The sequence below is a fragment of the Gasterosteus aculeatus genome, chromosome 4 (genome assembly GCF_964276395.1).
Source record: "Gasterosteus aculeatus chromosome 4, fGasAcu3.hap1.1, whole genome shotgun sequence".
NCBI lineage: Eukaryota > Metazoa > Chordata > Actinopteri > Perciformes > Gasterosteidae > Gasterosteus > Gasterosteus aculeatus.
Genome location: NC_135691.1, coordinates 3,353,337 through 3,380,754, shown reverse-complemented (window position 1 = coordinate 3,380,754; position 27,418 = coordinate 3,353,337). Strand labels below are relative to the sequence as shown.

The 27,418-nt window shown below is 42.0% G+C and overlaps 4 protein-coding genes across 7 annotated transcripts; 3 read left to right on the top strand and 1 right to left on the bottom strand.

Moving 5' to 3' along the window:
- Positions 1-945: 945 nt before the first annotated feature.
- Positions 946-27,076, bottom strand: adad1 (adenosine deaminase domain containing 1 (testis-specific)). Of its 2 annotated transcripts, none has more exons than XM_078101939.1 (12): positions 24,682-27,076; positions 24,407-24,547; positions 23,892-24,062; positions 23,288-23,341; positions 23,078-23,203; positions 22,706-22,829; positions 22,389-22,556; positions 22,138-22,213; positions 21,873-22,029; positions 21,158-21,392; positions 20,923-21,055; positions 946-1,381 (listed from the first exon to the last, which is right to left on the bottom strand). In XM_078101939.1, exons 1-12 carry the CDS (start codon positions 24,833-24,835, stop codon positions 1,223-1,225), a joined length of 1,698 nt encoding a protein of 565 aa, XP_077958065.1. In that variant the 5' UTR covers positions 24,836-27,076; the 3' UTR covers positions 946-1,222. The 2 variants fall into 2 exon arrangements, with proteins under 2 accessions (XP_077958065.1, XP_077958066.1); XM_078101940.1 differs by lacking the exon at positions 946-1,381 and adding an exon at positions 19,158-20,633.
- On the top strand, positions 5,175-9,453 carry il-21 (interleukin-21). 3 transcript variants are annotated; one of them, XM_078100232.1, is made up of 7 exons: positions 5,175-5,455; positions 5,581-5,699; positions 5,787-5,828; positions 7,492-7,596; positions 7,681-7,713; positions 7,822-7,899; positions 8,040-9,453. In XM_078100232.1, the coding sequence occupies exons 1-7, from the start codon at positions 5,245-5,247 to the stop codon at positions 8,064-8,066; spliced, it is 615 nt and encodes a 204-aa protein (XP_077956358.1). In that variant the 5' UTR covers positions 5,175-5,244; the 3' UTR covers positions 8,067-9,453. The 3 variants fall into 3 exon arrangements, with proteins under 3 accessions (XP_077956358.1, XP_077956357.1, NP_001254615.1); XM_078100231.1 differs by having other exon boundaries at positions 7,822-9,453; NM_001267686.1 differs by lacking the exon at positions 5,175-5,455 and having other exon boundaries at positions 5,550-5,699; positions 8,040-8,066.
- On the top strand, positions 13,651-14,328 carry LOC100190874 (interleukin-2-like protein). The gene is given in 4 exon segments (NM_001267683.1): positions 13,651-13,773; positions 13,883-13,918; positions 14,021-14,146; positions 14,221-14,328. Coding segments are annotated over 4 exon segments (393 nt in total).
- Positions 16,327-17,287, top strand: il2 (interleukin 2). Its single transcript, NM_001267682.1, is given in 4 exon segments — positions 16,327-16,437; positions 16,536-16,574; positions 16,915-17,061; positions 17,177-17,287. Coding segments are annotated over 4 exon segments (408 nt in total).
- Positions 27,077-27,418: the final 342 nt, after the last annotated feature.

Below are 27,418 nucleotides of genomic sequence, written 5' to 3'. Positions count from 1 at the left end.
GTTAAACGGCGTTCACATCACCGTCTGTGCAATACTCCCACTGACGCTTTCTCTTTTCCCACAATATGATCAATTTCCAAAACAACAAAGCGCCGAGAGTCTGGTCGTTGCTGGTAAACGGTGATTTTATTATTAATGCTTAAAGGTCAAGAATGTGTCACCATTAAGTAGGAAACCTATTTTCACAAACCCCCTTTTAAGTAAGACGAGCTGAAGGAAAGCTAATAAGCCTCATTGTGCCCAGAAGAAGCAAAGAGGGACTGACTGCACTGCTGGTACGTTTGCTTTTCAACATTTGAGCAAGTCTTTTAATATTTTACACTGTGATGCTTTTGTTTTACATCTTCTTTTCATTGCCATCTTTGGATACAATGCACAGAAAACGTGCAAATGAATCCTTTGAAGCCTTAATGACTTTTTATGTGCTGCCGGAGGCATGAATGATGATTTGAGTGTTAGTGGAGATCTGAGTCTAAACCTCCTAACCAATCACCTAGGAGCATTTAGGTAGATCGAGTGTGCAGGACTGTGGAAAAAGAGCTAGCTCAACAAAGAGTATTTGAGGGTTGCAAGTTTTTGTATTAAAAGACAGATTGTTCTTCAACATTTTCAACAACCATCAGGACATTATTCCTTAATTTACAGCATTACTGAGCACAGCGTCCTAAAGGAGGTAGAAGGAAGTCAGAAGCTTTAAGAGTGGATTCCAAGAGCAATACATGTTGAATATGAGAGTTTACATTGAAAAATAGTCTGAGATTATTATGTTGATCTGGCTTTCTGAACTTTAATTCTGTTCCATTTTTATTAGTCTTCATATTCTGAAATGATCGTTTCTTTCACTTTACATTAATGGTTGATAAGATGAAAAATGAGTTTTACTTTAAGATGTCTCGCTGTCTGATCAACTACGTGATGGACAAAATGAAAGAGGAAAATCTGTTCAGTGTGAAGGCAATTTTATTTGTTTAGCACATTAACAAATTAACAAGGCAATTCAAAGCGCTTCACATGAAACTTAAAAACATCCAAACATAAAACAAGGAGATTTACAAACTGTTAAGAACTTCGGTTTAAATGTGATTAAAGATAAAAAAGAATAAACCGAATAAAAAAACACAACATTATACAACAATATATATAAAATTATATCCAAAGCGAATTGCATTATATTTTTAACCCATGGCTCTTTTTTTAATACATTTTTTTGCCCGGGAAGCAATTAGGGGTCAGGTGTCTTGCTCAGGGACACTACGACATGGGACATGGGGCAGCCGGGACTCGAACCAGCAAACCTCGCGGTTTTCCGGCACGCCCGCGCTATCCCAGCGCCACATCGACCGGCCAAAATCTCATCCAAAGTGTCGCAGTTTGACACAAACTGAAACAAACAAACAAAAGACAGACATGTAAGAGATGTAATGAGTCAACGCGACGAAGGGAAATTTCACTCTCTTCAAACACACAAAACATTTTTACTATCACGAGGCGGTCGTTGCAGAACGACAGAAATCAATTAATAATTAATGGTTGATTAACGTGGTGAAATTCAGTCATAATTTAGGATGTTGAGATTTCATCCCCCCTATTCCATAATCTCAAAGGAACATCTGAAGCTTGCTGCAATCTGTGTTTTGGACTATAATACACCTCACAAACATCTCCATCCTGCATGAGGTTTTTTTGTATCTGTCATATTTGGTTAATATGAAATAATAAGCCCAAGTACGATGTCAAATAGAGATAAATTCCACATTTGTACTTTGAAACTCAGCTCTGCTAGGATCAGTTTTTTGATTCGCCACCGGCGACTTTGAAAAGCGAACCATAAACAAACCGTGTCGCCCCAGACGAGGCGATCCCCCACCCACGGCCTCCCTGAGCTCTTCCTGTACACTTACGGTAATATCGAGCACACTCCTTTTCCAAATCACCTTCACTCGTCCTTGTTCCAGATCAGTCGACGCGTGCAAAAAAAAAGAACCGCAAATAAACAACATTTTGTAATATGAGTTGATTTTCAACCCACTCACCCCGGAAAATGCAAAGTGTTCACAAAGGGGACACCGCAGTGTAGAAAAATCATACTACAGACCGGGGGAGGATGAAGTAGACTACGTTGTTAAGACAAGGGCCAAATAAACAGAGAGAGCACGAGGTTGACACACACACACACACACACACACACACAGAAATGAATTACACAGCAATAATTCGCTTGTTTATTGACATTTTATTTGTGTGTAAACACACCATGAAACAACAAAACCCATCATCACAACAGAACAAACCAGAAGGTGTAATAGTGAAATGTGTGTGCAGAAGAGCATCACATGACATTAAGCGGTCCGGCTCGGCCCGTGTTCACAGTAAGTGACGTAAGTGTGAAGAGCGTCACCAGACTTCTGCCAATAATACAATGTTTATCTGAACTACTTCATCCCATGATGGAGATTGTATTTATTCTAAATCTTTATGTTCTTCTTTTGTTCTTTTCCTGGCAGCAGAGTGCGGCCCCACCCTCCCTCAGAATGACTTTACCTCATTCAAGACCATTTGTAAATTCTAACTTCTATCTGTTGTAGTTAAAAACTAAACTTTATTATTAAATAACAGTCCGAACACCAAGAGATAAAAATAATTAAAATGTTTGTAAGTCGTACAGCTCAAAGCTACAAAGGAGAGAAATTATACACAAACACACACACACTGACACAAATAATCTAATTTGAAGCTGTTCCTTCTTGTTGGTTTAAAAATTATCCCGGTTGCTCAGATTCTCAGAAGTCTCAATGAAAATAATTCAATTCAACAATAATGAATGAATTGTTAAAAGGTCGGATTTCGGTCAGATAACAGGCAGGCACTGACTCACACGTTGTGCGCTGCGTTTAACACACTGACCACAAAGAGAAACTCTCCCCTGGGCCGAGAGCTTTAGTCATCGCCCCAAAACATCCCTTGCAGCAGATGTTGTTGTACAAAGGTTTGACGATAAAAAAGGTAAATTTAGGTGGAAAAAGCATGAGGCACATGTGACAGTTAGATTCCTCCACTGCGAGAGGAGTTGCGTTTGTCACCATGTGGAGAGATGAACAGCTGCGTTGGGCTTTGTCAAACAACACTTTTGATAAGTTAATAAAATCAAGTAATTCAATTGCCAACATTTCATAAAGTGTTTGTAAATTGTAATTGGCGTGTAAAAATGTATTTGGTGTTACTTTTTCTTTTTAGCTCAACTAAACTCAAAGGTTTTTGATAGTATTTCTACAAATGTTAATTGTCGATAGATGAGGTCTAGTGAAGGCAACCAGAAAATGTATCTTCATAAATTTTTTATAACGGTCGAAAAGCATTTCAAAACTATAATCCAGGCAACCCAAAAAATAAATTCAATTTTCTTTAAATCTGCTGAGTCTCTTCTTTCTGTGCTCAAGTTATATATGTATATATAGGAATGGTTTAATTTTATTTCTAATTTCATTGTACTCAATTTATCAGAGTTGTTTAGTAATTACTAATCACATACACAAGTGGGTTCTCCTACTAAAGAGGGTGAATTTACACACCGCCACAAACAATTATAGGAAAACTGCCTTAAAATAATTAAAAAGGTGTTTTTTCAACAGCTAAACTACTTCTTGGGCGTAAATAACAGATGCCTTCCAGTCGCGCTTCCGACAGCACCACAGTACTGAAACTACTCTTGTTAAGGAGATCCACTTAAACACAGACAATGGCAGAATTTCAGTCTTAGTATAGCTGGATCTCAGCGAAGCATTTGCCACGGTCGACCATGACAAACTGGACATACTAATAACTGGGATTCTCTGGCACAGCACTTAACTGGTTTGAATTGTACTTCATTAGACAGAATACTTTGTGTCTGTAGCTAATTACACAAAGCTGTAGAAAAAGATATGTGGCGTTCCCCAAGGTTCATTACTGGGGCCCCTTCTGTTCAACATCTACATGCTTCTATTACGCAGATGACACACAAATTGTAACTAACGTTATATTGCCAGGGGACTTCAATCCAGTGGCTGGTTAAATTCAACAAATCAACAACTGGATGTGTCAAAACTTTCAAGTAAACGATAAGTAATTGTTCTTGGTAACACGGGTGAACAATTGAAAGTCAGCACTGAGCTTTAATCTCGTTAAAGAACAAAGCCATGTAATGTAATTATGGATTTGGACCTCAAACTGAACATATCCAAACAGTTACAAAATCGGTCCACTATCACCTAAAGAATATATCAAGGATCAGAGCACTTATGTCTCAACAAGATTTGTAAAAACTTGACCATGCATTTATCAAGCATTTATCCTCAGTCGACTCGACTACTGTGGTGTTTTACATGTTTCTGTGAGAAGTCATTTAGAAAGCTACAGCTGATCCAGAACGCTGCAGCTCGAGTTTCACTAGGACCAGGAAAGTCACTCCAGTTCTAAAACTATATCGCAAATTTATTAAATTTTTAGTTTATTTTTTTAAGTATTTCCATCAATGTTCTTAACGGTTTGTATTGCTTTATGTTTATGCTTCACATAAAACCAAAATATCAAAAAATAAAATGGCCTTGCATGGTGTTCTTGTGAATTTACCTGAGGTTTTCCCTGGTGCATGTGCATCACAGAAGGGACTCCTGTGTAAGGGTGATAAACCTCTCTAACCAGCCGGAGCCTCCACCCACCGTTTCCCTTACGCTGACGGAGTGAGAACAGACGAGAGGGGTTTTCTCTCTCAGCCTCACTTCCTCTCCCAATGTAAAGAGTGTGCGTCTGTACCGGACTGACAGTTTGCTGTTCTCTTTTCTCTCTTTGGAAAAGTTTCACACAGCACCACAGTATGTGCACAAATGTGACAATATATTGTGATCAACATTTGATAATTAGACAACTATGAGTTCGTACTCCAGTTCAGTGGCTCTCACATAATTCCTGAGACTCCTGAAACGATACCAAGGTTGCAGCCTAAAGGCCGACATAAAGGCATTAGGTCATAATCCAAAGTATTTATATTTATTGTGGAGCAGTGGACTTCCTCCAATGACATAACCCACGACCTCCTCACTTCTCTGTTGGTTCGGCGCTTAAAAAAAAAAGGGGTTTCCTGTTGATGAAACATGCTCTGATGTGCGTTTGTGTAGGTGGCCTTCATGCCGTGAAAACATTTAGGTTGTCGATACCGCATCTTATCCGAGTGCCATCTATGACACGATGCGGCTCCACTGATTCAGAATGAAAATGGGAAGTGGCGTCTTCCTGTTGGGTGCACTAGAGCGGCTTTACGTTCGCACCTATAGGGTCCCACGCAGGCGTGGCCTGACGACACTCTCGTATCACGTAGTGGCGACTGCCGGTGGAAAGGAATGTGTCATTACTCACTCGCGCCAGTTTCTGCAGATTTCCAAGTGGTTTTCCTGTGTCCTCAGGGATGAGTATAAAACGGGTGAGCCGCACAACTGTCTGCATTTACAGTAAATCTCGTCTCGAAAAAGCCTCCCTTCGGTGATCTCGTTTCCCTCGGTTGAGAAAGAGTGAATATGAAGCTGGTTGTTTTCTGCTTCCTCGCAGCCTGGTGCGGCTCTTTGGTCGGCGCGTCGACCTCTCGGCCCACCACTCGGCCCCCCATGTTCAGGAGGAAGCTGGAAGAGGTCCTGGGACATCTGCATCGTGTGAAAGAGAGCCAGCAGGTAGCTTCTTCTACACTCATTTTAGAAAATGTTTCATACTCCTGCATGTTCTCGTGACTAAGTTTTTTTTCGGTTTGCTTCTCACAGCACAATGAGAAGACGCTGAATATTCCGCCGCAGTCTTTCAAGGTAAGACAACTTTTACTAGAATGTTGACACCATGGTCACTGACACCTAATATTTGGGTTTGCTTAGTCATCGTTGATATTCTCCCACCTACTGAAGATGCTAACAGTCATGTGCCCGCCATTGTGGGAGTAGATCACACAGTGTGTGAAAAGAAAGGTGTTGGGTTTAGATTATATATATACATATATATAAATACATACAATTTAATTACTAGCTTACTACAATCAGCTTTAAAATAAAACAAGGAAGTTCATCTTGCAAATTGATCATTATTTTAATGCATTCATTTTTGTTTCTCATTACGAATCATGTGCCAGTTTATCTTGAACAAATACATTTGAAAATTAAATTTATTTCAGACTGACTTATGTTTTCCATACAACGCATTTACACAAAAAGGTATAAAAAAAAGATAAAACGTTTTTTTTGTAATTGATAAGGAAAACATCAAAAGTACCAACGGTTTTTCACCATTGTAATTGTATATATTTGCATAACGTATTAGGCCTGTGTTATTAAATGTTATATTTCACTAGTGCTATAGAGAATGCACAAACTAACCATTATGCACTTATTTTTTTTAAAAGCAAAATACTGTGCAGTCAATCAGATTAATTTAAAATATAATCACAAAACAAACTACATAAAGCCTAATTGCCTGAAAGGAAATGCATTGCTACTTCAGGTGCATAACTGCCCTCTTTCTGCGCCGGCTGTTGAGTGAGTCAAGTCGAGAGCCTGCAAGGCGCAACTTCTCACAGCTTGAACTGCGGTTGAGTAATCAAGCAAACAAAAGCATGACACTTCCTCGCCGACTCGAAACGTGCTCGGGCATGCTAAAAAAAAAAAATGATTTGAGTCAACTTTTGGTCTAAAGTTATGGCTCAAACCGCAAAGGATGCCCGAGGGGACGTGAAGCCACCGCTGGGCACAACAAAGCTCAACATACTTAATGTTCAGGAAAAACGATCCCCACTCAACGGAGCGAAGATCACACTGGATTTTAATACTACAGAACCTCCGTAGAAGGGGATTAGAGCTCAAACAGCAGTAAAGAAGCATCAAGTCAATTGAGGTGAACGCTGGGGTGCAGAACCAGCATCTGACCCGAGCTAGTTGGGTTCAGTCACACGTTGCTGCACAATCAGCTGGAAGAAATGTGTCATATTAACGACTCCTTCATTGAGATCTCTGCGCGGAAACTAAATAAATAACAGTCAAAGCACTTTTGGGAACAGAAACCTATCTCTGAAAAAGTGAAGTTTCATTTTTAAAGTAAAAGTGTTATGCATGTATCGGACTGGAAAGTCAACTGCTGCGATGATGTCATCACATGAAACCAGAAAGAACTGCTTTCTGGGAAATGTTTTTGAGAGCATTTTTCCCTCAAATGAACACACGTAGAACAGCACAATTTTTAAAACCAACAAATGTATAGATCGTTGGACGACAACCCAGTTTTCTTCAATATAACTTTTCTTAACTAATATATCAAACACAAAAGCAATTTCAACAGTCATAACAAGACCGTCATCTTCTTTTTTTGAGAAATTGTGGAAGATTTTGTATATTCCCCCTGCAACTTGATCACAAGTGCAAGTGTTTACAATGTTTCACATAAGCTGCGTCTAATCACGGATGATGCTCTCTTTGGTGTGAACAGGACCGCTGCTGTGTGTCAACGCTGAAATACTTCCTGGAAAATCTGGAAAAGCAATTCAACGCGTCGCAAGACAAACTTTACAGGAGCCTCAAGCAGCGCAAAACTGTAAGTCAACGGGAAGCATGCCCTGCACAAAGCCACATGTGGCTACGCAACAAGCTAATGACCCCGCTCTGATTCTTTTCTCAGGAGAGAGCTCTCTGCCCTTCAGGAGACATTCAGGTAACAGTCTATACATACATTTACTGGGTATTTCTGTGGCATAGAAACACATTCATATGGTCATGAGTTTGTTTATTGAACTTTGTGTTTGATCGTTTCCCCTTAAAGGCAAACTGCCAAACCTACAACTCGCATCCGGGCACGGTGCAGGTATTCTTCGAAAGACTCCAGTCTTTTATTGAAGAGGTAAATCCTTTTTTTCTTTTCTTATCCAACACATTCTGTTTGAACATAAATAGGGGTGGAGATCTGTAGCACTACATTAAAGTGTTAACGGTTTAACTATATGAAACAACGATTTATGAGAATATATTTTCCTTTTTTAGGGCATAACCAGACTGAGCATGAAGTGAGAGGAGGTGGAGATCTTCACGTGACCAAGGCTTGAATGACACTAGGCTGAAAAGATGCTAACCGTGCTATAGTCTCCTTAATAATTAACCTATTTATTATTTATTTTGATGGTGGTGTCAGACTCACTAAAGCTATGAAGATTGTATTCTCGGGGAAGCTCCTCTGCCGCCCCCCAGCGGACTTTGGCAGTTAAGATCCTTCCCCTCGTTTTCACTGAAAGTGAAAGTTGATTATGTTGTAGTTCTCAAAGAATATCTAAAGTATATTATTGCATTTCTATTATGTATGACTTATTTTATTTTAAAATAATTGTACCATTTGAAAATAAAAAGATTACACTGAGTTTTGGTTTGCCTGGTTTATTATTAATTTCCTATTAGACGGTATTTTCTGAGTGGTCTTTTACGCTCCCATGACCATCATTCCCATTTTAGGTTTCAATATTTTAAAGAAACATTGCCCCCGGTCAAAAAATAAAAGGTTGATGTACTTCTGGGTTCTTTCGGCACCATGGAAACAGGAGCGCACGCCCCCGTGGGAAAGACCAGCTTTGTGGACCAATTTCCTCTTGAGATTGGCCATAGATATGACGCCATTAAAACATCAGGTTTTCCAAACACTCAAGTGAGAGACGTACAAAGCCCCTACTCCTGCCGCTGAGAGGAGGGACCTCCCCTCCCTCTGGTGGATCTGTGGAACGGGTTCGTGGGCCTCTTTGCACGGCTTCGTGCAGCGTGATGCTGAACCGCACCTAAAGAGGGTGTACGGACACTTAACGTCACCTCAAACCATCAAGCACTAGTTGTGTGTTTAACTGCTGGGGGGCGTCTACCACTACCGCAAGAAGACACTGACACACGCAGCTGTATGCGCAACAACAAAGCAATCCGAACAACTCTGAAACCTCTCACAATGACAGGTGCAAACACGCGAGCAGGTGTCCTCACAACAAAACACCTCGCGGCGGACTTCCCAGTTGTAAGAGGGGCATTCCAGCTGCACGGGCAAACACACTTCAGAGAGATGTATTTCACACCTGTGAGAGAAATCTCAACACAGCAGCCTGTTGAGTGTTTTTATCAGCATCGCGTAAAGAGTGTAAGAAAATGCAGAGGAGCCAGACGATACGTATAAACCCATAATGGAATATTAAAATAGATTCATGTGAAAAGAGTCTGTGGGAGCGATGATATAGTTTATGTAAAAAGGTCCCAGCACAGACCCCTGTGGTACCCCTCATTTATCCTGACGCAACGTCAGGACGCAACCTCATTCCTACATATATAAGGTTATAATTTTGCATTTTTGGACAAATGGCTGACAGCAGCAATGCATTAATAGAGAAAAAACGTCCATTAGCACTGATTGAGAGAGACAAGCATTGATGGATTCTAATTTGAGTTGATCTATCTAAGGGTTTTGGGTCTTTATTGATAGGCTAGTTAATACACATATATGTCAATTACATTTTGTCCTGTTAGTAGTAGTCAGTAATAATAAAAATACATTTGATTTATAACGCACTCTTCATCATCACAACCAAGAGTGCGACAGATGGTAAAATAGTTCAAAATAAAGTAAAAGGGGGGGGGGGAGGGGGGTTTGGGGAGTGAGTAGTTCTTGCAGGTAAGCAAGGCAAGGCAATTTTATTTGTATAGCACTTTTCATACACAAGGCAGACTCAAAGTGCTTCACATTATAACATTTTATACAATAAAGTGAAATAAAATGCAGGAATTAAAAGACAATTAAAAACAGCAAATAAAATTATAAATTAAAATCTTATTTAAATTGTTTAATTAAAACCAGAGGTTAAAAGTGCAATGTAGGTCAAATTTAGCAGAAGGCGAAGCTGAACATAAAAGTTTTCAGTCTTGTTTTAAACGTGGTCAGAAGTCTTAAATCTTCAGGAAGTTTATTCCAGCGGTTTGTTGCGTAGTAACTAAATGATGCTTTCCCATGATTTGTATTTACTCTGGGAATCACTAACAGATTGGTGTCAGAAGATCTTAGTGATCTTGAAGGCTTATGTAGTGGAAGCATATCAGTGATATACTTTGGCCCTAAACCATGTAGTGATTTATATGTGAGCAGTAGGATTTTGAAATTAATTCTCTGACTTACTGGGAGCCAATGGAAGGATTTAAGAATTGGTGTAATGTGCTCACATTTTTTGGTCTTTGTTAGAACTCTAGCAGCAGCGTTCTGAACAAGCTGGAGCTGCCTGACAGTTTTTTTTTGGAAGACCTGCAAGGAGATAGGGAGGTGCATGTCCATTTATGAGTAGTACAATTTTGTAGTCAATCCGGAATGAGACAGGGAGCCAGTGCAGCGAGTGTAGGATGGGAGTTCATATTTCCGGACTCCTGGGATCCTGGCAGCGCTGTTTTGGATGTATTGTAGTTACAGGATATTCTTGGCAGGAGGGGTTCTCGACATGAATATTTAAAATCAGCAATGATGACAATATTAGTTATTAGTAGTATCTATTTAAATAGATGTACATATATCTTGCTGATGTTATGCTGCTCTGATTAAATGTTTTATGATAAAAGAATCAGTTTGAACGTAGAATCAGAGTTCAAGCAAAACACCCTGCAGGCATGAAGTATGATATATGAATTCACAAAAAAAACTGGCTTGGTTTTTAATCTGATTGGGTTAAAAAAAAAGTGAATCTGAGAAAAACACACTGCGTACCGGCCAAACCAAAGTCTCTTCTCTTTTTCCCCGCTGGTGTTTGTGCTACGTGGGGCTCTGGGCTTTCCACGGTGCCCACAACATTATGAGTAATGTGTGTACTGAACTGAACCCAGCAAACAGCGCTGCCAAAACAAGGCAGCCATGTGCTTCAGGTCGACCCCCCCCCCCCGTCAGGACATGATGCTTTAGTAACAGCAATGATAATGCATGTTGTTTTTCTTGGGAGGATATGGGCTCACTCCACACTATCTAACCAACACACACAAAGAACCACTGTTTTGACACGTTGAGTGGACGGTCAGGCCGGGTTTGTGCAGGAGCTTCTCTTTGCTTTGTTTATCCTTGACTTAAAAGTACTAAAATCACAATTCAAAAATGTTACAAAACAAATGGTCTTGTCAAAGTACTTACTCAGCTGCTAAATTGGGTTTTTGGTTTATAAATTTAACTTTTTATATACAATTAAAAGTTCTATATATCCTTTGTGGTTTGAGCCATCATTTTAGACAACTTTTTTTTAGCATGCTCCAACATGTTGAGTCGGTGAGGAAGTGCCATGCTTTTGTTTGCTTGATTATGCAACCGTACTTCAAGCTGAGAGAAGATGCACCCTGCAAGCTCTCGAGAGGGCAGTTATGCATCTAAACGGGCATTCATCCCACGAGGCTGTGCTGAAGTAAAAAAGATTATATATGTATATATATATATATATATATACATAATGTATGGAATATGAAGGCAAAATAGGGTCCAACCCTTTAACTAGTAAGGTGTACCTAATAAAGCGACTGGTGAGTATATGGGTCTACATAGACAGACATATCTGGATATCAACATATATAGATATAAATCAAATTAAAACAGGTTGATGAAATCCAGCGTTCTGATTGGTTGAGAGTGGGTCATGGAGGATGCATTATTCAGCGATAATGTACAGTTGCTGTTCACATTGACCCGAGCGTTCCGTATCACTGACATGGAAATCCCACATCCAACGATCGGTTTGGGGCAATGCGAGCTTTTGCAACCGGACAATTAAGGTGGACGTCATGAGCGTTGTGAATGAATGAGATGGTGCGAGATCTTGCAAGGAGACGATTTTTCTCTATGCTACTGAACGTTTGGTGGCAAATACTATTTTGTGTGGAGAGGCAGCGATTTACTTACCATTTATGATTTCTTTGGTGACTGTATTATAAAAGTTAGGCTGCGCGTCTGGCTTAACAACACATTATTTTACATCCTCTCGTACCTTATTGCTTAAATAGGTCACACCCAATATTCTGAGGTATAATTTTAAAAATTCTTTTACTCTGAAAAAAGGGAGAAAGTGCTGAAGTGAGAGTTAGTTAAAAAAAAGGGGGGGGGGGATGTCAAATGTAAAACCCCTTTGACTAAAACAAAGAACAATGACCCCTCCTCTTCAAATCACACAAGCTTGTAGGAAACAGAACAAATATAATGAAAGTTGGGATGCATTTTTGATCAGAAGTTGGTTCTGACGTGGCCTGTGGTCACCAAACCTCCAGCAGCTTCCCTGACATCACTACTGAGACTTATTTCCTTTTGTATTCATTCACTGTCATTCATACGACGTAGCTGACTCAGTCAGTGGAAGAGCCAAAACCATTTTTAATGAGGCGTATTTGATCCGCTACGTACACTGAACCACCATTGAACGGATCCACCCGGCCTTCAGCTCGTTGAAAGCTTCCGGAATGACGCTCCACTAGTTTCATCCAAGTAAGATACAATATTCAATGTTCCATCATGCATTTAAAATTTGGAAATAATTTTTGCAGCCCTTGCAATCTGTTGTCATTTATGAGAGCCAATAAAAACGGACGTAAAAGGTCAAAGTGGCCAGGTTGACGTTCTGTTTGATTCTAATTACTTAATTAGGTAACAAAAAAAAACTTATATATATATTCCACCTTAAAAGTTGCTGTTTGCCTTCGAGCGGCACTGTGAGTTAAAATATGTTTTCTTGGTCTTTAGCTAACTGAGTAGACCGGTATCTCCACATGGAGGCGTGGGCGAGGGTTTCCCTGTTGGGCATGGAAACAGCAGGGATGCCCCCGCGGAGCGACTTATTCCATGGATAGAAATTCCCCCGCCTTATCAAAGGGTTGGACCCTATTTCGCCCGGGGCAACAAGCAGCGGTTTGGCTCCTGCGCTCTCTGGGATGGTTGTGGGGGATCCCCACGTGGTCAGAGGTGGAGGAGAAACCATTCATTCCTTCTCTCTTTTCTGACATGCTCAACGCTTTTACCTAGTGGGATGCACAAGCGTGCAAAACAATTATGGTAATTCGTACAACATTTGTTACTGATTTGTGCTATACAAAACACAGTAACTTTTTGTTTTTTTACTTCTACTAGTTGTTTCACTTTCAGCAGCCCGATCATTTTGTGATGCAACGCCTCGAACCCTCACCCAAAAGTGTAAAAAGACACGCATGTCCCTGATGAGGTGTGTGGCTCTGCAAGCGGTTTCTCGCCAAGGAACCCAAAGCAATGCTCGATAAAAACAAATCTCTTCAATAAAGACAAACATTTTACTACAAATGCACAACACCCTTTGATGTACGTATCTCCATTTGAAAAGTAAATGATGTCGTCATCAGCAGCCACCCACAGAGAGGTCGTTCCCACCTAGCCTTTCTCTCTCTTTGGGGTTTCACAATGCAGTTGAAAATAGACTATGATTAATAGGAAAAAATAAGCCATACCATAAAAAAAAAAAACACCCTTCACCGGCCTACTCGTTTTCTAATCTGCTGTTGGCTATAAATTAGGGAGCGGCATCAGAGCAAATCAGAGGACACCACAAGCCACCGGTGAACAGACTTAAAACTTTTTCTTGCATCAGCAATCGATATGGAGCACAGTCTGAGAACGGCCCTCTGGGTATTTTGCCTCTTTGGCTTTCTTCAAGCAACACCTCCCTGCTACGGACAGGGCGACCTGGGCTTCTGCTTTCTACAACAACACGTCAAATGTGTAAGTCGTTACTTTTTATCTCCACTTTTTTTTTTTTAACTGACCCGGAACATCTGTTCCAGTTTAATGGAAGTCAACGGTAACGGTCTTTTTCTCCAATTCGTTGTAGGTGAATGTGACGTTCACTTATCCAATCAACGTGCAGGTAAGAGATCACAGCAGCTCGACACGTTACCTCACAATAAATCGTGTGTGGATTTCCTCACTGGACAAAGTGTGACCCGATGGGCCGCGTCGTTCTCCTCAGGCGAAATGCAGTCGTGACGCGCTGCAAGTCTTCGTGCAGGGACTGAATAACGCCACAACCGACTGTCAAGATGACCAAGAGACAATTCTGGACACTCTGGAGTCCCTGGCCTGGAAGTTCCCCACCGTGAGTATTGACTTCAGACCGTTCGGATAGAAAAAGGCACGACAGCGAATCTAAAACTGGCCTCTTCTCCCCAGACCGACTCCACAAACTGCAAACTGCAAACCAAGGAGTCACAGTTTGAGGACTTTGTGAAAGACCTCGAAAGACTTGTGCAACTGATCAACGCCTCCGGCGACAAGTGAGCCAGCTGATGCCCCCTCTACTTCAGCTGCTATTATTTATATTTACACACTGCACTAAAATTCAATTAGCCTTTAGGCGGCAGTTTTGAAGCACTGCAAAAAGTTCTCCAGTTATTTATATATTTATTATTCAACTGATGTACTACATGTGTGTGCACGATAAGTAAAAATGAACTAATAAATTGTGAGCAATTACAACAGTGAGTTGTGTTTTTTTTTTCTTCATCATCATCATCATCAGGTACTACTGCATTCATTTCTTAAAGTTAAAGAATTCCAGGTTCCTTCAAGCTGCCCCACACACACATTTACAACCAACACGTATAAAGCAAATATCACAAAGTGACAATAAACCTACGGTTTGTGCCACAAGGCTGCGTCCTTTCACCCTCCATATCAGTCACTATGTGAGCGATCTCAGCAGTGAAGAAATCCCTTGGTTGGCTTTTTAACTCATCATGGGACATGTAGACGTCTATCTGACAAAGCGTAGAGAAGGAAGGAAACTAAAGCGACAGCTGCCCTCTGAAGTTTCCTCAATGAGTCCATTTGTAAAGGCTGCGCATTCTTCTGCGTCTGCGTCGACGCACTCGTTTCAATTCATGGTTCTGCGTGTGTTGCAGAGCAATTCACCGCCAGAACAACAGGCGGAGTGACGTGTTTTGTTGAAGACGACCTAGAGAATCACGTCGATTTATTTATTTATCATAGACTTTATTCCCCCGTGCATCGCCACTGCTGCTTTTCATCGCGGACACATTTGTCCCGTATTTTCCTCCACAACTTTGTGCACCTCTCGACCATTTCTTCCAACAAAAGTTCTTAAATCTGCTCCGTTCTCTCGTAAACATTCTTCGTTTTAATAACGGTGCCATCGAGCTATAAAAGCGGAAATGTGAGACTCCGTAAAGGACGTAGTTAGCGGACCAATCGCAGCCTGGTCGCTGCGGGAGGCTTGCGTTGCTTGCTGACGTCTCGACACACGCGAGGACGCAAAGAGGTGTGAAAAGCGACGCAAGGGGGTCTTGCGTCTGCGTCGCTCTGAAAAGCCTGATTTATGCTTCTGTGTTAACGCTGTGAGCGACGCCATCAGGAACCTGATGGATCTGATGTTACTGTTCTGCACACACGCACCCATTTGAATCACACAAACACAACATGCAAACAAAGAGGTGCACGTTTAACCGCACCGGCATTTACTATATAGCTTTTGCAAATTCATTTTACATGTCATAGCTAAATAAATCTGGTGTAGAAAGAAGTTCACTAATTTATGAGTGTCATTGTTAAAATTCCCCTAGAGGCACTGAAGGTTTTACACACCTCGTCGTCAGAGGTGATGAAGGCAAAATGATGAGCGCATACGTCAGGAGACGTGCAACAGTCTTTCAAGTTTGAGGATATTGTATGCATGCGCACACATTAATAGAAGTGTTAGTAGAACCATCTAATAGTTTCTCTGAGAGGTAATATTGGTCAGTGCCGATTTCCTCAGAGACTTTTAGCAACTTAGTCCCACCATTGGAAGAAAAAAAAGTATAATCAAATACAGGACAAAGTCCAGTTTTTTTTTTTTTAATGCGATGAACGGCACCAGCTGCGGCTACAACTTCTTTGGGTAGAGACGGATTGCTGGAGGTGTTGCAGAGTGAAACACCTCAGCAGAGCGGGCCAAAAAAGAAAGAAAAAACCCTGTGCACCGCAAACTAGTGACGGCCAACCTACTTTCAGAAGGTCTTGCAGGTTGAGCTGCAATAGGCCACCTGAGGGATTTTACCATGCTGTAGCAGCCGGGTAAGAAGAAAAAAAAAAAATAGAAAAAAAAATTCCAAGTGTCATCTAAAGAGGAAAAAACAACGCTGCACGCATTAAGCAAAATATAATTATTTCAGCCCACCCTTTCCACCCAAAGGATATATAAACTGCACACGGTGGGGGGTAAGTAAAGCAACCCAACACCTGCACCAGACAACCTGCTCATCACACTTGAAGCTGAAGATGTTTTTTTTTATTCAGATGGCCTATTGGATACTTCTCTCAGACTGCCTTCTCGCTCGGTCGTTCCCCTTAAGTGACTTCAGGGCCATAACACAGTCGCACGTCGAATGCGTGAGTCCTTTTCAGCCAAATGCATTTCAGTCGATCAATTTTCTACCTTTTCCAATAGTGGCTAAAACAGTGCCGTGTGTTTCTTTCTTTCCATGCAGCGGTCAGATTCGAGGTTCTATGCTCCAAGTGACGTGACGGTAAGACGACATTCTGTAATTTACCATCGCATTTTAAGAAACTGTGCAATCAATGGTATTGACTCCGCTTCGTTCATCACCATCATGATGGTTGATCAGATTGTAAATACTAAGCCAAGCACAAAAGGAGTCCCTTTGGTTACTCCTCAGCATCAAAGGAGCTCGAGTGTCAGAGTGTAGACAAACCTTTTCTCAACCACATGTGAAAGGTTCTCGAGTACAGGAAGTGAGCGCGGCGGCTGTCGCTGACTTCACCCGATTTCTGCCGGTGCAGCCGCAGAGCGGCCCTCCGTAGAAGGAAGCAAAAAGAAAACCTCTCTCTCTCTCTAACAAAACACAGGAGGCGTGCATCACCACGGCGCTGGACTGCGTGATGAGAGAACTCAATGGGACGGTCAAGGAGGAGTGCGACGACTCCGAGCAGGACATACTGGACGCAGTCGAGTCCTTGAATCACGTGATCAACCGCCGGACGACGGCCGGCCACGTGAGTGACTCTAGGCTCTGTGTGTGATACCAAATCAAGCGCTGAGGGAGTAGAAGCGTGCGTGATGGACCGAACTGATTCCCCCCCCTCCCCTCTCCTCCCTCTCCTCCCCCAGGCACGGACAGATTCCAACGAGTGCACCTGTGAGAGATGGCCTCTAGCTTCTTACGCTGTGTTTAAGGAAAATACGTTAAATTTACTTCAAATGACAAACACCATGGGTTAATAACCCCCCCCCCCACTCCCTCCGCCGCCAAATGAAACCAGAGGGGGAACTCGCGTGCGTGGTCGCGGTCTGAAGATGTATCTGGCTGATCTCAGGCATCTGTTTATTTAATGATCCTTTTATTTGACACTGCTGTGAAATGAGTCATTGTAATGTGTAGAGAAAGCAACTATTTATTCATGAATGTATTTGTACTACAATTATTAAGCATATTATTTCTATATTATTACTATTTTAGATATTTCTCTGTCTTTTCTACAAGAATCTGCTGTGAAATTTATTTAAAAGTGCTCCATAAATTTCCATCAACGAGGACCTATTTGATGTCAGCTCATGGAAAGCTCTGCATGTATTTATTGATTTATTTATTTCACAACTTGACTTGACACGCTAAACCTGATGGTATAACTTAATAAAATGTTATTTCAAAGTGTGTGTTGCCATTATGTACATACATAAACTATTTGAGTTGAACACTTACAAAATATGTAGTTGTGTGTGTGTTCAGGCCTTTACACACTTTTCATTCTCGCAATATAATTATACATATATATATATATATATATATATATATATAAACCTTTAACTTTTACTCCTCTTAACCTGGACAGAACGGATGCATCTTTCACAATAAAAGCTCAAAATATTTACTACACAACGGTGTACCAGAGGAGGGACAAAACTCAATATTTGACTAAATTGAATAGTTTACAATGGTTCAGGCTGTAAAATTAAAAAAAAAATAAAACGCTGGTCAAAAAGGAACCTGGTATTTAGTTCAGATTGGACAAATCTACAAAACTTTTATTTAAAAAGTTTTCATATTGTAAATTCGCAAGGCTGCTGGTTCGAGCGGTTTTAAAGTCCTCGCAGCATTCTGGACTTAAATAAACTGTCGCTTCTTTGTGTAAAGGGCCTTCAGGGACAGACGTTCCCCCCTAACTTCAGCAGTGATGCAAAAATGTGGGGAAGTAGGCAAGGCAGAGTTTCCTTAACGTCGAACCACTCGGTCTGTCCAGGTTTGAAGATGGAAAGTCACAGTGATGCATTCACTGTCATGTCATTTTAAGAAGTCCCACATTGCTCATTCATTTGAGCCAAAAGGTAGATCCACTCTAGATCCACTCTAGATCCAAAAATCTGATTGATAATAACAAGATCTGAGGGCAGTGTAGGCGCATAGTTTAGGCTTTTATGTTCATTTTATGGGTCGTTATAATATATATATATAATATATAAAATATATATAATATATAAAATATATACATATAATATATAAAATATATACATATAATATATATATATATATGTGTGCATATTCTGAAGTGTGCACGGCTAGCTGTGGTGCCAAAAGTTCAAATGAGCATCTAGATGAAATCCGTATAGAAAATGTATATTTATCAAATGGAAAAGGTGGCAAAGACAGTCGATGTTGTCGATGCCTTGATCTCATTTTCCCTATATTTTATTCAAATATTTAACAATAGACACAACAAAATACTGGCAGGAATGAAAAGCCCTGCAGGAGGTTAATCCAGCCACGATGTAGCAGCATGCTGAACATGTTACACGTCCTCCTGTGCTTAAGTGCACAGCTTCTAAGAGCACGGCTCTCAAATGATTTCACTTTGTAACCACATCAAGATAGTAGCACATCCTGTTTATCTCTAAACCTAGTAGTGTCACCTCAGAAATGGGCGCGCGTTCATATTTTACACGACATGAACCTGGTTCTATTTGGAGTAACTGAATCGGGGAAACCTACTGCATGAAATAACACTAATAGCAAGAAAAATGAACTTTTAACATTAGTTTTTGTGACATGATGAAATATTCCAAAAGCCACAATAAAGTCAAGTCCAACACAAGATTGAAAAGAGGAGGCAGTATTTAATTGCAGGTGCAACATTTAGATTCAGCAGAGATCTCAGCACTCAATCGTCACATTCCACATAAAGGTCAGCAGTGATTGGCTGCTTGACGTTAGACACCCACACACTACATGACCTTCAGTTCTACAATGGACTGGTCCCTGAATGACAAAGCAGCCAATTTCCCTCGTAACAAAGGCAAAGCAAAGGAATTTCCCCCTCGAAATATTTACTACTAAGTACCAGCTGCAGCAGGAAGGAGGGTAACTTGCATGCAGTGCCTCCAAACATCATGGACCGTTAGCATAACACGGATACGGCTTTAGACATGTGCTGCCGTGCAGGTTTTCCCCACTGCATCATCAATTATTGCAGGAAAAAAAACAAACCCAAGTATGACATATCAGCAGAAACATCGCAAGTCAAAAAGTAATGAGTGATCCAAAAAAATGAAAAACAAACAAGTAGAAAACCTGGAGCTGTACATACAGCTGAAAGCCTTGATCCTTGGATCCAAGCTCCCAGAATGCACTGGTAATCCCATCTGTGCCCCCGACTAGTAGGAAGCGAAACACGCTACTCCATTCACAGGAGCACTCAACGCTTTGACAGTAAACGAGCCACTGCGTCGCCAACACAGGAAACCAAAGCATTTCCTGCATGCGCTTCAACACAGCCAGACAAAAAACGACTATTTGCACCAGTCCGTGTTTGCAAGGACGGGCTGTGAATGAGCAGAGGCCACTTCGCATTAGAAGCCCACCGAAGGGATGAGACATGAGCACATGGAAAAGTGGGGTTTGTGGGGTTGACGTAGTCGGGGCAAACTAAACATCATCATTTGAGCTTGGATGGATTTATTTTTATTGATATATATTCATGCACAGTGGAAAACTAAGGCTCAAAGCACACACACTGAACATCAACCAAAATAATGTTTCTCCAAGAAATGAAGACACAAACAGTAACTTTGTTTCTGGTATTTCCGGAATAGGTATTTCCCTTAGACATAATAGATTAAATCTATTTGAACTCAGATTAATGCTTAAATGACGCATGCAGTAATCACCAGGTACAATGCATGTCAATAAAGCAGAACTCTTAAGTAGACTAAAGCTAATAGCGGGCTAGAAAACAATGCCTCTACAAATGTCCCTTTTATACAAATGTTGCATATTTGTACTCTTTTGAAAGTCAGACCTAACCCTGAAGGTTAAAGGTTTTCGCCACAACTTCCCAAACAAAACACGCCTTATAAATAAACAGGTGTAGAGATCTTAATCTCATTCACAACAGAAACCAATAACCGGCGTGATAGGCCCCGCGGTGCTCCTTGTCCTAGTGCTTCTGGGGGTTCTTATTCACATGTTGAAGTTATCGCTAACAGAATGCTTCTCCAGCCACGGGCCGAAGCCCTGCTGCAGCAGATGCGCACGCAGCACGTTCTTGGCCTCCTGGTACGGCTTCGCCATCCGCTTCAGTGAAAAGAAAAATTGCAATTGAGGATGCGTCACGGAGGTTCTTACAGACAGCTCTTCCAGAAGCAAATATGCAACTTCACAAAATACATTTTAGATGTGAAACGGTGAATTTGGGTGCGAGGGTGGGTGAGTCGAGTTCGTAAAATGAAAACTGCCGATTCAATTTTGAAATGTGTCATTTCCTGCATTGATGGTAGATTGTGAGTGATGCTTTAGGTAAACGTTATACAGTGGTTGAGGGGAGAGGGGTTGCGGGGGGGGGGGGGGGGGGGGCTGAACCTACCTTGGCTTCTCTGTAGGAGCTCGTGGCCAGCAGGTCCAGCCTCCGGGCCTCTTTGGCCACCAACTTGAAGCGGTGCAGCATCGCCGCTTTGCAGAGGCGGCTGGCCAGAGAAGGGCTGCTCTTAAAGGGAGACCTGCAACAGGAGAGTCGCTGTAAAGAAGCAGGCTGGGGAACCTGTCGCCCCTAGTAACCTACGGTTTGACTCCCGTCCCGAACTTTCTACAGTGATCCTTACTGCTCAACGGCCCTTCCCGCCAGGCCGTCGACCACCTCCAGGGAGCTGTCTCCTTCGCTCCAGTTGATACCGAGGGTGAACTGGCCCCTGTCGGAGGTGTTGGAGGCCACGGCGGGAACCAGGCTGATGTGGGGCGTCATCATGCAGTAGAACATGGGCAGCTGGGAGGTGATGCCCTCCACGCGCTGGCTCACGGACATCTTCAAGCCACGGACGTCACTGCAGCCGACGTTGCCTGTGACATTTCAAAGGTTAGCTCAATCACTTCGTTCTTCTTTCACTTTGGGATTGTGTCAATGTTTTACTTAAAACATTAACTGGAAATTCAAGAATAAATTTGAAAAAGTCCATTTTACGAGACGTTTTTCATATTCTGTTTTGTAAATGTACTAATGCTCTTTAATAAAAAGGTGTACAGGACACATCAATGTTCTCATTACAGAAGACACGCAATAAAAGTGGTTTGAGTTAAATGACATGAGGTTTCAGCAGTACACTCAAGTTAACACACGATTTAATGCTACAATCGTGTGGCATTGCAACATTTCAGACGTTTACAATATATTGGAACTGCTGCTTTTTCACAAATTAAGATCTATTGTTATTGTTTGACCCCACGCCCTCCATGGAGTGAGCATCGGTTCCATTTCTACTTGTTGCCGAAGCATCTCGGCAACAAGTAGAATTAAAGTTGTCCCATTAGGACCTTACCTACCAACGAGGATGCTATGGACATAGACGGGCTCGATGAAGTGGCTGAGCAAGGCCCCCTGGAACCCGAGCACCTGCCACTGGGTGAGTTTGTCCGTGGCGGACATGCTGACCACCTTGGAGGCGGAGTGATCAAAGGTCGACGAGAAAACCGAGAACACCTTCAACAAGAAAATCAGTTTGTAATCACGCAATATACAACTTCATTTTGGTTGCATACATAATGAGAGCAACAGCCCCCAGAGGCGAGAAAGGAACAGGACAAGCACCTTTCCCTCCACCGACAGGTGTAGGCTGATCTCGTTGTTGAATTGCCACGCCGAGATGGAGAGCGGGTTGAGGCGCCTATGAACAGAGCACAGAGCTGAGGAAAACCGAGCCAAACAGACCCAACTACAGACCCGCAAAGTCATAAGAGGGCGAGTAAACGACAACTCCAAAACAATTGGGTGTTATGACCTTTCACCTACTGGCAACCGTGAAGCTACCAATGCCATGAGGCCAACAATCACACACTCACAGCTGGGACGGGATCTGAGCGGCGCCCTTCGGCAGTTGGTTCACATAGAGGTGGAGCGTGATGCCGCTCTTCAGGCTGAGGAGGCCGCTGCCGCTCTGCTCAAAGACGGACTTCTCGGTCAGATTGGCGGTTTTGCTGAAGAACATCAGCAGGTGCCGGTACAGAAACCTAGAAGTACAGCGTCAGAAACATCGTTGTTGTTATAAACAACAACAACAAGGCAATTTCAGAATCCGATAGGACCTATATGTATCAATAAGAGCACTTGCATCAGAACAGAAGTCTGTGTGTTGACCACATGGGCTGCATCAGCTTACCTCATCAGGGACCTCCTTGCACTAACCAGCGCGTGGGAGTCGTGCACGATTCTCCCACTCGTCGAAGCGCTCTCTTTGGCATTAAAGTTGCCTGTGCCCAGAGCGACCGCCTCGCAACCGCTGGCTGGAGAGAGAAGAATACGTGCAGGAGGAAACGCATGGAACAACCTTTACTCAGTATGCGGCATCATATTTATTATACGTGCAAGTCGACACAGTGTCGACTGCCTTTGTTACCATGCGAAATTGAAATTATCCAGCGAAAAAAAAAAAATCACCAGTAAAATATTTACATGCTAATTGAAGTTGACTGAAAGTTAGCAATATGTTTATCTTTAAAAACGGACCAGGAAACTGTGAGAGCTCACTTACAGGTCTGAATAATGAACGCCGCTGTGGTTCCTGCACAAGGCGAGAACTCCGGGTGGCTGTTCATCTGTTTAGTGAGCTGATCTCGGACAGCGTTTGAAATCTGGAGGTTGACAGAACAGGTCTTTTCTGAAAAAGAAAGGAGAGAGAGAGATTTGCCATCTCGCTAATGACAGATTCAAAAAAGAGGGTCTTATAAATATTCTAAATTACCATGCATGTCAGAAATGGAGAGCTTCTCTTTTACTGGCAGTGGAGGAGGGACATCTGGAGAGAAGATCAGGCGTGGACATGAATGAAGACCAGAGCAGCAGCGGTACACTTATTAGATTTTATCATCCGAGTCCCAAGAGTAACTTTCAGAAATCCCTGAATTTTTTTGCACTCATCAATGCTGATCATTAATGATCCGTGCTGGCGGACAAAGATTATTACATTACAGGTCATTTAGCTGACGCTTTTATCCAAAACGACTTACATTGCATTTTTAACCCATGGCTTTTACGTTTTTGCCCGGGCGCACCCTCTCTACCCGTGCGCCACCGTCAATCCCTTTGTTATTTGATTATAGCAGATAAAATACACAGTCAACAGAATTGTATGCTGACAACAGCGGTCTTAAGTCAGTGTAAACCATCACAAATACAAAATTATATTTCTTAGTTATAGTCACCTAGATTGTTTTTTTCTTCAGTGAAACAATTAAAATAATAAGGACATAAAATACAGTATTTGTATGCATTAAAAGAAATGGTTTACAGGTCCCTTTTCATTTATATTATCTACGTTGTGAAAACATATTGTGCAGTTTCCGAACCTGATGCTTCAGGGAGTAAAAACTTTGGGCTTTCAAGGGTGGGCAGGAAGTCCAGCAGAGCGAGCTGCGCTGCTTTCTGGCGAGCTTCCTTCTTCGTTATGCCGATGCCGGTCTTGTACTCGACCCCATCAATGACCACACAAAATGCAAAATAAAGTCCTGGTAGGTTGCCTGAGAAGACAATTGGTTGAAACTGCATACATGAACTAATCTACAGATGTTTTTTGTTGTCTTTTATGATAGGAAACTGAACATCTTTGGTTTACAGTGTTGTACACACGTCGTGGGCTTAAGATAACGGGGAAGTTAAATTAAATGAATGAATAATAAAGAAAATAGTTTGCCGCTGTTCTAAATCAAATTACTTTAATAATGAATTACTCATTGACAGACGAGGGAATCACAAGACCAAGATTAGTAATAAGTAATAAATAATAAACCAACAGGCATTTGCTGGACCATTACCAACAGTGCACCGCAGTTAATTGGAATTTCCCTTGTAAACTTTACTGCACCTGTGGTCACCGTCTCCTTCATTTCCAGGTGGAACTCCAAAATGCTGCTGAGCTGATGGACCAAAGACACAGCGTCCAACTCGCCTTCAGTGTATTTGTCAATCAGAACTTTGGATGAAACTGGTGGCTTGGAAGCATAGCCTTAGTTAGCGGAACAAGAAAAAGTGTAGAAATGAAAGATTAATAAGGCGCACCTGAGCAGATAATTGACCTTTGGGGGGATATCATCTGCATTTATTATTAGAAGCTGCGGAGCAGCATTCAAGCAAACTCACCACGTTTAAACGTTTTTTTCCCTTGATGGGAGAAATGGTCTTTGGTGGGAGAACTCAAGGTCGATGGATCTCTGTGAGAGTCAGCCGGTCGAGATGGATCGTTCTTCATGAACATTTCAGAGAAAGCTGTTCCTCTGGAACTTCGATGAGACATCCTGTAGGCTTTGACGATTACTGTGGGAAGAAGGTGAATCCTAAACTCTATAACTGACCCGAAAGTGAACCTAAATAAATACTGATAATGACATCTTTGCTTGGGTTGCAAAAAGGTTCAAGGGCGACGAGTGTGACCAGCTGTGACCGCGTATGTTAAGAGTGGTGTAACGTCAATAGACATTCTAGCGTTACATCAAAACATATGGCGGAATATCATACAACAGAATCACCATTATCCGCAAATACACATGGAGTAGTTAACGTTACATCGCTACAAGTTGAGAGTTTTCTATCATGACGTCAATGTGTACTTGCTAACGTTAGCTAGCTAACTTGCTTCATTGTTAGCTGTTAGCTGGCTAACTTGCTTCATTGTTAGCTGTTAGCTGGCTAACTTGCTTCATAGCTAGCTTCATTGTTAGCTGTTAGCTGGCTAACGTGCCTCATAGCTAGCTTCATTGTTGGCTGTTAGCTAGTTACCTTTCGTCTAATTGCGTATCAGGCCCACTAGCGTTAGCTATAGCTATTAATATCACTCTTTCTATAACCTGCTAAAAAAATTAAAAAGTCACGCATGTTGCCTGACGTCAAGTTGAAGTTAAAATCTAAGTGAACTTAAATAGAAGCAGACGTCACACCCCAATGTTCTAAATAAATGGTCCCAACTCGCCTGGTTCGAAACTGCTGCTATAAGTTAGATGACTGAACAGTTCGCACGCGGCTCGCGTGGACCCCCGGGCGCGTGTCTGGGGCGCGTGCGCGTGTCTGGCGCGCCTGCAGAGACCGTCTGCGCGGGAGGACGGACTGCAGCGCCACGCGTTCCTTTCCCGATGGTGCTTTCGTTGGATGCTGATGGGGAGAGAGTTCAGAGCCTCACATATTAACATCCTCTACCATGAGCTTATAGAAAATGATTGAGTATCGGCATTGTCAGCACTTGTTAGGCCTGAGATGTGTTTGGGTTTTGTTCCAATGCAGCTCAGAGTAATAAGTGGAACATTGAAGTGGGAGGCATTGAAAAGGGGTTCCCTTTTATTGACTAAATTAACTCATCTTAAAGACCTTCAGTGGAGCTCTTTACGTCCCAGCAACTATAGTTTAGGGATTTCCCTTCATGCGGATCACTTCGAATACTTTAGTCACCTCATTCTGATACAAACGCTGAGGGGTTTTTACACTCTCCCAATTCGCTATTTATAGAAAAGACAACGGTAAAACGAGGAGGCAGGTACTTGGCCTAATTTTCTGTTACAACAACAAACGCCTGACCCAGCTGAAGATGACTGTGTTTCGCTTTCCACAACTTAGATGAATAAACAGCAGTATTTTCTGCCAAAGAGCGAAGCAGTGAAATGAGAATTGCATCTTTGATGGCAAATAAATATGATTTGTCTTAAGTTAAGAATCTTTGATTCAGTGTTTCTGACCTTGAACAGTTTAATCGGTGCCTGGTTGTCTCTACCACGGTGTGCTGAGCAGTGGATTCGAGGGGGTGGCAGGCTGTGGTTAGGGGCTTGACGGTCCGTGTGGTCAGGAACTGGCAGAAATGAAACTTTTGTATGAGAAGGGGTTGTTACGACAGGACACCGGCGTCAGTGTTTGGAACAAGCAGCCCACAGCCAGCAAGAGTGAAGGTCCCCGTAGGAACAAATACGACACTACGCCCCCGCAGATTGTAAAGGGACAAATTCTGAACTGACTTTCTCACCAGTCACGCATGAAAAGGGAAAGGACGTGGTCTGAGATGAGTGTGCACGCTCCCTCCTTCTCTTGGTCTGCCCATAAGCAGCATGAGACTGAGGAAAGGTTGAGTCTCGACCTTAACCTCGACCCCGAGTTCCTGATGATGAAGCTGGAGGAGAGAGTGTTGCAAAACAAGAAGTAAACAGGTGTAAAGTTAAATGAATGTATGCTTGTGCTTTAAATAAAAATGATTAAGGCGGAAAAAAGGTCAGAAAGAGTATCAATCTATTGTGGGGTTGTGTGTTCAGCATGGAAAGACGGCAACAGCCTCAATCGGAATTGAAACCCGCAACTCTGGAAATATTGGCTGTTATTAATAACTTGATGCACATTTGCAGCCTCCCACAAAATTTGGAAAACCTTAAACCCCAGCAGCAAGCCATTAGTCGCAGGGGAATTTCCCCCCCCCCTCCACCCAAGTGAAATTGTCAGGACTCCACCATCACCATCAAACTCAAGAAACATTGAAGCCTGAAACCAGGCATGTTGCAAAAAAAAAAAAGATAGAGTAGCACCAGAAGAGGTCACAGGTATGAGGTCACACAGGATATGATGTCATTTTGAGATACCCACAAACACACATGAGTGCACACTCATGATGTGTATTGAGATATCAGCCTTCCAAGCTTATTTCCGCTTCCACACACAGGGCAGCAATTCTGGTCGATATACCTATAACTGGCTTTCTTAAACATAATTTAACAATGTTTAAGACGTTCCAATATCCCTTTCATGCCTTTGTATAATACTGCAATATACAATTTTTTGTATAGTCAAACTTCCTGCTGTATTCACATCGTATTTAGATTTTTTGACAGTAGAGGGCAGTGTAGCAATG

Bases quoted from the DNA above. Each gene is read 5' to 3' on its own strand.
- il-21 (XM_078100231.1), top strand. From the start codon at position 5,245: ATGAAAATGGGAAGTGGCGTCTTCCTGTTGGGTGCACTAGAGCGGCTT. The intron at 5,829-7,491 runs GTAAGACAACTT...TGGTGTGAACAG, and splicing joins TTCCGCCGCAGTCTTTCAAG to GACCGCTGCTGTGTGTCAAC. The intron at 7,597-7,680 runs GTAAGTCAACGG...TTCTTTTCTCAG, and splicing joins GCCTCAAGCAGCGCAAAACT to GAGAGAGCTCTCTGCCCTTC.
- adad1 (XM_078101939.1), bottom strand. From the start codon at position 24,835: ATGTCTCATCGAAGTTCCAGAGGAACAGCTTTCTCTGAAATGTTCATG. The intron at 23,342-23,891 runs GTTCGGAAACTG...TCTTCTCTCCAG, and splicing joins TTTACTCCCTGAAGCATCAG to ATGTCCCTCCTCCACTGCCA. The intron at 21,393-21,872 runs GTAGGTAAGGTC...GAAATGTCACAG, and splicing joins TGTCCATAGCATCCTCGTTG to GCAACGTCGGCTGCAGTGAC.